At 42.6% G+C, this 8,553-nt stretch overlaps 1 protein-coding gene across 1 annotated transcript in view; it reads right to left on the bottom strand.

Moving 5' to 3' along the window:
• Window positions 1-511: 511 nt before the first annotated feature.
• BAK1 (BCL2-antagonist/killer 1) overlaps window positions 512-8,553 on the bottom strand; it is a 47,002-nt gene continuing 38,960 nt past the window's right edge. The window contains exons 3-6 of the mRNA XM_015419743.1: window positions 7,240-7,375; window positions 6,987-7,130; window positions 2,040-2,220; window positions 512-1,056 (exon numbers count right to left, since the gene is read on the bottom strand). Of these exons, the coding sequence (XP_015275229.1) occupies window positions 952-1,056; window positions 2,040-2,220; window positions 6,987-7,130; window positions 7,240-7,375 (566 nt within the window). The 3' untranslated portion in view covers window positions 512-951. The remainder of the gene's footprint in view (window positions 1,057-2,039; window positions 2,221-6,986; window positions 7,131-7,239; window positions 7,376-8,553) is intronic.

Raw genomic sequence — 8,553 nt, forward strand, 5'->3', positions numbered from 1 at the left:
GCATGACAAGACAGAGAGCCACTGGCCAGGACCAGGCACCATGCCTGGGTGAGGAAGTGCCTCGGTACGAATAATGCAGAGAAACCCTGAAACTCACATAAAATGATGCATTGCCAATAGGATCTTCCCCTCTACAGAATGTGATGTCTGAATGTCCACTCAATGGATGTTGTTTATACTCTTCATAAAAGATGATCTGCCAGTAAATCAAAGGGTAGACAGGCACATTCTCCCAATCAGGTGAATGCCACATGATTTTTTACAGCACCAGAAAAGTTCACAAAGATGGGAAGAAGATCTGTTTTTTTACATCCCGTTTTTTACTACTTGGAGTCTCAGAGTGGTTTACAATCGCCTTCCCTTCCTCTCCCCACAACAGGCACCCTATGAGGTAGGTGGGGCTGAGAGAGCTCTGAGAGAACTGTGACTGACCCAAGGTCACCCAGCTGGCTGCCTGTGGAGGAGTGGGGAATCAAACCTGGTTCTCCAGATAAGAGTCTGCTGCTCTTAACCACTACACCAAACTGGTGATCCTAACACAACTATGCAGAACACGCAACCATGTCACATACAGCCCATCATGCTTCTGATTTCCATAGAGATGGGACTGCAAAATGTTATATTAGAACTGGCCCTGAGATTGTTCTGGAAAAGGATTTGCTGTTCTTAGAGACTTCGTGGAAGAGACAGCTCTTCTCCCCCCTTTCACACAATGCTGTGAATCTGCCTGTGGCCTCCAGAAATAATAAATCCTCTTCCATGCTTCCTTTTAATACTACACTGTGGATTCCCTGCTTTAAATATACCGGTGCCACATTGAAAATGATGTTGCCAGTTGCAAGGGGTTTTTCCTTTGGTTGTTTCTTGAATCCTTCTTTCTTTGAAAGTATCACCACAGAGCAGCACATCAATAGCTGGCACGCACGTGGCCACCAGCATGTTCCCCCTCAGTCATGGCCTGAAGAAGCGACTTATCACAAATTGGCCCAGCAAGATCACCGCTGCCAAAGCCACCATGTACTTCAAGTAAACATTGCTTAAGTCCATTGCTGCCACCTAGTGGGAGAGAAAGGTATTGTTACTTTAAAAAGACCACAGCTGCGTCTCACTCGTCTCAAAATAGTTTGAAAAGAAAGGTGCCTGAAGGCCTGCAAAATGAATGTCTGTGTCTGTCTGATGGGGGGGGGGGGAGAGATTTCTTGAATCCTTCCTCAGAGACAGACAGACATACATATTAAAGTAAAAAGTATAATTCCATAAGCAGTTTGTTTAGATACCAACTATATGCTTTCTGGGAATCCACGGCCAAGTGCAACTTCCAAGCACAAAGATGTGTGTATCATTGTGGCATGTTTTACTCACTTCTCAGGAAGAAAAGGCTTAACGTTTAAAGTGCTCCTAAAAGTCCCCAACAGATGGGGGCTTGGCTCCTGCTGAGGGACAGCTGGGAGGGCCTGACACATAGAGGCCACTGGAGGAAACTGGGACAGAGAAGCACCATGTGAAGAGGCCAAGCCAGGAGAAAAAGAGCAGCAGACTCAGAGGTGACCACCTGGTACCAAAAGGTCATGGGGAAGAGGCTGAGATGCCAGTGGGTCTAGCAGAGGAACCTGGCAGAAGAGCAAAAGGGCCGCACGACTTTCTTGTAAACAGCTAAGGGAGGAGAAGAAGAGAAGAGACTGGATTTATACCCCGCCCTTCACTACCCAAAGGTGTCTCAGAGCGGCTTACAAACTCCTTTCCCTTCCCCTCCCCACAACAGACACCCTGTGAGGTGGGTGGGGCTGAGAGAACTCTGACAGAAACTGCTCTTTTTTCAAGAACAGCTGTGCCAGAACTAAGGCTTGCCCAAGGTCATCCAGCCAGGTGCAAGTCGAGGAGTGGGGAATCAAACCCGCTTCTCCCAAATTAGAGTCTGCACACAACCACTACACCAAACGGGCTCCCGTGGTGGTCTACATCCTCTCAGATCAGATTTAAGCCACTTTAACATCAAGAGAAATAATTCTGTTTTTTACAAAGACATGTCCAGGACTTACCCATCCTCCTTGCTGGGCAATCCACCGGGCAATGTGGTTGTGAAGCACGAAGTCTGCTATGAAGCGGGTGATCCTCCTCAGAAAGCCAGTCATCCCCTGCTGGTACACATGGATCGCCATCCTGTAGCCAAAGCCCAGCAGCGCTATCACACGCCCCCAGTTTATGCCACTATCAAACAAACTGTGGGAAAGAGGAGGGGAATTTTGCTCTGCTTAGTTTAAAGTCAGGGCTACCTTTAATGACTGGCAATTTGGGTCTTCATATTCCGCTGGCAGCAATAAAGCATTGTTTGGACACCCAGCTGTGCAACACTGTGTTGGTGTGTTCCTCTGCAGCAAAGGGCAAATAGACCAGCACCCCACCTTGTCTTTATGCTGTCCGGGGAGACAAACCACCTCCACGAGCAGACCCTTGAACCACATTCTCTTGTTCAAGATCTTTCTTTGTCTGATGGGGCAGCAAATACACCTGTTAGTGGAATGCAGGTACTTCCCTGCGTGTGTTGTGTGCTGTTAAGTCACTTGCGACTTATGGCAACCCTGTGAATGAATGACCTCCAAAACAGCCTACTGTGAACAGCCTTGCCCCAGGTCTTGCAGGCGGAGGGGCCCTGTCTTCCTTGACTGACTCAATCCATCTCCTGTTGGGTCTTCCTCTTCTCCTGCTGCCTTCAATTTTCCCCAGCTTTATTGTCTTTCCCAGTGACTCTGGTCTTCCCATAATGTGACCAAAGTAGGATAAGCCTCAGTTTGGTCATTTTAGCTTCTAGGTACTTCCCTACCACATGCCTAAAAGTAAACGTGCACTTCTTGGAGAGGAAGCTAGATGTGCTTTTCTGAAGGGCTGATCTTGCTCTGGAAAGTTGCAAACACGAGATCAGCCTCCAAAAAGTCACATTAGAGTAGGGCTTTGGCTCAGTCACATTACAATTTCATCGAAATAAAAAAAACAGGAAAACCATACCTGCTGTACAGTCACAAGACCAAATCATATTCTCATGCACTGTTAACTGTCAGTGAATGTGTATCAAACAAGCACTGAATCCTTGCAGATCTTGCAATCCAGTTGTAACCCACAAAGCCACTGACAGAAGTACCCCCAATTTATATTAGAATGATCCAATAAACAACCTGACTCTGTCCTTTGCGCTAACTCAAGTAGTTTAGTTATTAGGTCTTCTTTCAAGGGAATTTTATCTGTTTTCCAATAATTGGCCATTAGAATTCTTGCAGCTGTTATAATATATACTAGCAAATATGCCTCTTGTTTAGCACTTCCCTTCGGGTTTACAGTCAATAAATATATTTCAGTAGCTAACGAGACGTCCAGATTTAATATTTCAAAAATTATACTTTGTACAATTTTCCAATATCTTTGCATTTTACCTCAACCCCACCACATGTGATAAAAGGTCCCCACATTAGATTTACATTTCCAACACTTATTGGATGTTTGCAGATAACATTTTGCAATTTTATCCGGGGACCAATACCATCTGTGGAACATTTTATATATATTTTCTTTATAAGAGATGGATCTCATAAATGTAGCAGTTTTCCATATTATATCCCATTGCTCAAATTCGAGCTCCTTTCCCATATCCTGCATCCAAGAAATCATGACAGTTTTAATGCTTTCATCCAATTGATAGTCTTCTAATAAAAATCTGTAAAGTTTTTGGATTAATTTATCACTAGAGAGCCAAATCTTATCCAGTTGCGTATTATTATCTTCAAAGCCTTTTAATTTATCTTTACCATATCTATCACGTAATAGTGTACGTTCCCACCATGATAAATTGACTTGATGTTCCCGCAGCAATTTTTCTTCTGTTTTTAAATCATTATTTTTTTCTAGCAATGTGTTATAATTAAACTTTTTTTATCAGCAACTAAGAGCGAGGGTTTAACAAAGGCTTCCAGCGGTGAGACCCATCTCGGCGTTTCCCTATAAACTCTCTCTTTGACTTCAGTCCAAATTTTACTTAGAGCTCCCCTTATTATGTGTTGGTTAAAGATCGAATGTACTTTCTCTTTCTCGTACCATATGTACGAGTGCCAACCCATATAAAGATTGTGACCCTCTAACACCAATGTTCTCACATCTTCCAGCAAAATCCATTCTTTTATCCAAGTTAACGCACAAGCCTGATAGTATAGTTTCCAATTCAGCACATTCATCCCTCCTCTTTCCTTTCTATCTTGGAGAACTTTCCACTTAATTCTTGATTTCTTTGAATGCCAAATAAACTTTCTCGTAATCTTATCTAGTTCTGTGAGGAATTTCAGATTTTTTAATACAGGTATGTTTTGGGCCAAAAACAAAAACCTAGGAAGTATGTTCATTTTCATTGTAGCAATTTTGCCTATAAACGATAGGGGTAGATCTTTCCACCTTAACAAATCTTTCTTAATCTCTTCTAGCAATTTACTATAATTATCTTCTACTAGAGAGCTAGCTCTGTTAGTTAAATACACTCCCAAGTATTTCACTCTTTTAGTTATTTCCATTGTTGATATTTCTTGCACAGTCTCAAGATCACAATTTTTAGGTAACAATTTCGTTTTCTTAACATTTATCCTGAGACCTGCTACTAGACCATACTCTTTAATTTCTTCCAGCAAACTCCTAATAGATTTCAAAGGATTTTCCAAAATGAATAACAAATCATCCGCAAATGCCAAAAGCTTATATTCCTCCCCTTTTACTCTTAACCCCTTTATCTGGTCATTCCTTCTTACTGAATTATTTAATGCTTCTAGAGCAAAAATAAATAGTAGTGGGGATAACGGGCATCCTTGCCGCGAACCTTTTTGAATTTGTATATTTTCAGTTAAGTCTCCATTTACTCAAAAAGTCACATTAAAGTAGGGCTTTGGCTCAGTCACATTACAATTTCATCGAAATAAAAAACAGGAAAACCATACCTGCTGTACAGTCACAAGACCAAATCATATTCTCATGCACTGTTAACTGTCAGTGAATGTGTATCAAACAAGCAGTGAATCCTTGCAGATCTTGCAATCCAGTTGTAACCCAGAAAGCCACTGACAGAAGTACCCCCAATTTATATTAGAATGATCCAATAAACAACCTGACTCTGTCCTTTGCCCAACATGCTGATGAAGCGGCAAGGGGAGAGGAGGGAAAGGCAGAACACGATTCAAAAGCAAAGCTCACTCTCTACTTATCAGGTTTTTTTGAATATTTACAAGATTTTTCATTTTAGAAAAACTTGTGAAAGCAGAGAATTTGTACACAAACTTTGTCTTGTTCCACACTGTCATTTTTGTCACTCATTTGTCCCTATTGCTTCAGGGTCGTCGTCCCCCCCCACTGTGTATTGCTCTCTCTAGTAGTCCCAGACGGAGCAAAATACATGTGAAAAAGGCAGGGGGGAACCCAAAGCAATAGAGACAAATGAGTGACAAAAACAACAGTGCAGAAGTGGCCACACTCTCTCTGTCACAAACACACACAAGTAGCTTCCCCAGTATAACACACAAGTTTTCAAATGTGGCTCTATTTTGGATATATCCTTTGGAGGTAAGCAGCAGGGCCTTTTTTGTGGTGTACCCCTACCTCTATAGAACTTTATGTTCAGAGGCTTGTACAGACAGCTCACACAAGTTTATTTAGGAAGGTATTTTGTTAACTGGCTAGTGCTGCCACTGTGGTTTGTTCTTATCTGTAATTCTAACTTTTTTCCTGTAATCCCCCCCCTTTAATGTATTTTTTAAATTTAATTAGATTTCTAGCCTGTCCTTCCCTGCACTACAGGACAGCAGGTATATACAATAAATTTAAAACAATTAAAACATAATCTACACAATATTAAAACCTACACAACATTGGCTAATACAGTTTACAAGATGGCTGGTTGTTAGTTGCTTTGAGATTTTTTTGGTCAATGGTTAGGATAAGCTTTTTAGAATAATCACATTAAAATCTGAAATAGGATAGCAGCATTGTAACACAGATGCACAACTGACTGCCTTACAGGAACTTGGAAATCCACACACAGGACCTTGGAGAGTTAGAAGACATAGTATGGAACACAGAGAGATAAAAACAGAGAAAAAGAAAGCACTATAGGTTAATTTACCTGGTTGCAGTACATTGACCACCTCAAGGTGGTAAAACGATGAGAACAACGCTGCTTGGCTTCCCAAGGAGGGGAGAGCAGGAAGAGAGGACAGAAGAGACGGTTAAACATTATTCACAGAGGACCGGGAGTGGGTGTACATATGCACACAAGGGGATGAATGGGAGGCAGATTCTTGTTTCAACAAGGGAAATCAAGAGGGATGCATTGCAAGCCTTGCATTAGGCAATTCACTACCATGGACAAGCTCTGGGCTCCACAAAGCCACTCGCCACTGGTAGCCACCCTTTCTGTAGCAGACGACAAGGCAGGACTAGTCTCCATGCTCTGCCAGAGCACTTTGTTGTTGTGGTTTTTAATTTAATGCACATATTTGCTTGTCCACTAAAGCTTGAATCAGAGTTGCTGCTAGATTGCTCCTGTGCAGTGAGAAATCTGGGTCAGTCCCCGTATAAGTTTCAAACAATCAGGGCCAAAAACAATCTCAAACATAATGCAGAGAGGAGCAGTAAAGCAGGGTTAAATTATAAGATGGACTGTGGACAGGGGTGTGTTTGTGTGTGTGTTTGTGGGGGGGTGTCAGTCTCAGGAACATCTAAGAAGAAGTGCAGTAGTCTAGTGGCTTACAGCTCCAGGGAAGCAAGGAACTGGGATTCAATTAAGAGCTTTGAAACAATGGATGATGTGGCAGAAGCTTCAGCAGACCACTCACATCTTTAGCCTTCACTTGTTCTCTGGTAAGGGAACCCAAACAGGGCTACACTCTGGATGCTGGAAACTGAAGCCAATTTAACTGTGACATTCTTGGGAAGGACCATAAGAAGCTGGATGGCTGACTTACCTGGAGGCTATTCTGGTGAAGTACTCGTAGGCATTGTCCCTTGTCAGCTGCAGGGACTCCAGCATCTCACAGAATTCCTTATCATACCGTGCGTTGATGTCATCACCAATAAAGGCCAGGCGCCTGCCCACCTGGTTGCTGGTGCTGCCAGGAGACCACCAAAAAGTGTTAGCCAGGAACCTGGATTGAGGCAGGCATTGGTCTTGCCTCGGATTCAGGGAGGGAACTGGGGTTAAATTCTGTGGCACTCTACCTGCCCGGCTCCTGCTGGATTGCGGCGATTTCTGGATCTATTGGCACATCTGCTTCATTTTGCTCCAGCTCCTGCTGGTATCGGTGGAAAGCATAGCTCTGGAACACTGCCTCTGTCTGCTGGGCCACCTGGTCTTCTGCAGAAGGGACAGAAATAGGAGAAATGTCCTTTTTTTTTTTTTTTTTTTTACAAATAGCTTAATACTGAAAGTTTGACCCTTATTCTTAAAATAACCCTTAACCCTTATTCTTAAAAGCTTAAATGTGGGGGAAACTCCAAGTCTTAGATACAATTTTTGTATAATTCGTATTATATGATCCTTGCATAACTCTGTATCTTAGTTTAGTATCCCCTATTTCCCCTCCCTTTGTAGTTTGTAGTATAAAAGCAATAAAACAGTTAAAAATAGGAGGAATGTCAAAGACAAGCAGACAGCTCTTGTGTCATGAATGAATGCCTTTTTGGTGGTGGTGGTGGTGGGGATATGGAAGGATTCAATTTATTGCCTAAGCCACTTGACAAATGTGAGCAAACCTGAACCACAGCTAGCTGGCAACTCTGAATATTCGTTTTGAAAGCTCACCGGTCTGAAGTAGAATATCGGCAACTTTCACAGTGAACCGTGGGGCTGACCTTGGGGAGATTAAGAAACCCGAGGGTTCCAGGTGCAGCTTGCTTGACTCCGAATTGAGACTGGGTCTGCTTGCCAGTCACGGTACCTCGGCCACAGCCTTCTCTCCCCATTGCCTCTCTTACGGGGCAAGTGATAGAGCAGGCTGACGTATTCAACAGGACAGGCCTATCAGCAGCCACAATAACTAATCATGTAATCTGTATTTCAAAGACAAGGTAGGGTTAGACATCTGGAGAACACATGAAAACAAATCCCCCATCATCACACAAAAATGGCAAAATTTCAGATTAATATCCAAGTGGTATAAAACTCCTCAACAAATTTCATACATCTCCAGCAATGCCGGTCCCCTTTGCTGGAGGGGATGTAAAGAAACAGGTAACTACATACATTGCCTATCGTAGCGTCTTTCTGGGACAAAATAATAAGAGGACATAAGGACTGTAACTGAGCATAGAATAGATGAAACCCCAGAAGCACTACTCTTGAACCTCAGAGACGAAACTGTTTGCAGCTAAAACCGCAATTGCATCCACATGGAAGTCCCAAAACACTCTGAACGTAAAGCTCTGGTACAAGAAACTATGGAATCTATACTTAATGGAAAAAACCACAGATATCTTTAAACAAATCAAACCCAAAGGAGAACACAATGACACTACATGTATATGGTCTCCTAT

This window comes from Gekko japonicus, unplaced genomic scaffold (assembly GCF_001447785.1).
Source record: "Gekko japonicus isolate JY-2015 unplaced genomic scaffold, Gekko_japonicus_V1.1 scaffold255, whole genome shotgun sequence".
Taxonomy (NCBI): Eukaryota; Metazoa; Chordata; class Lepidosauria; order Squamata; family Gekkonidae; genus Gekko; species Gekko japonicus.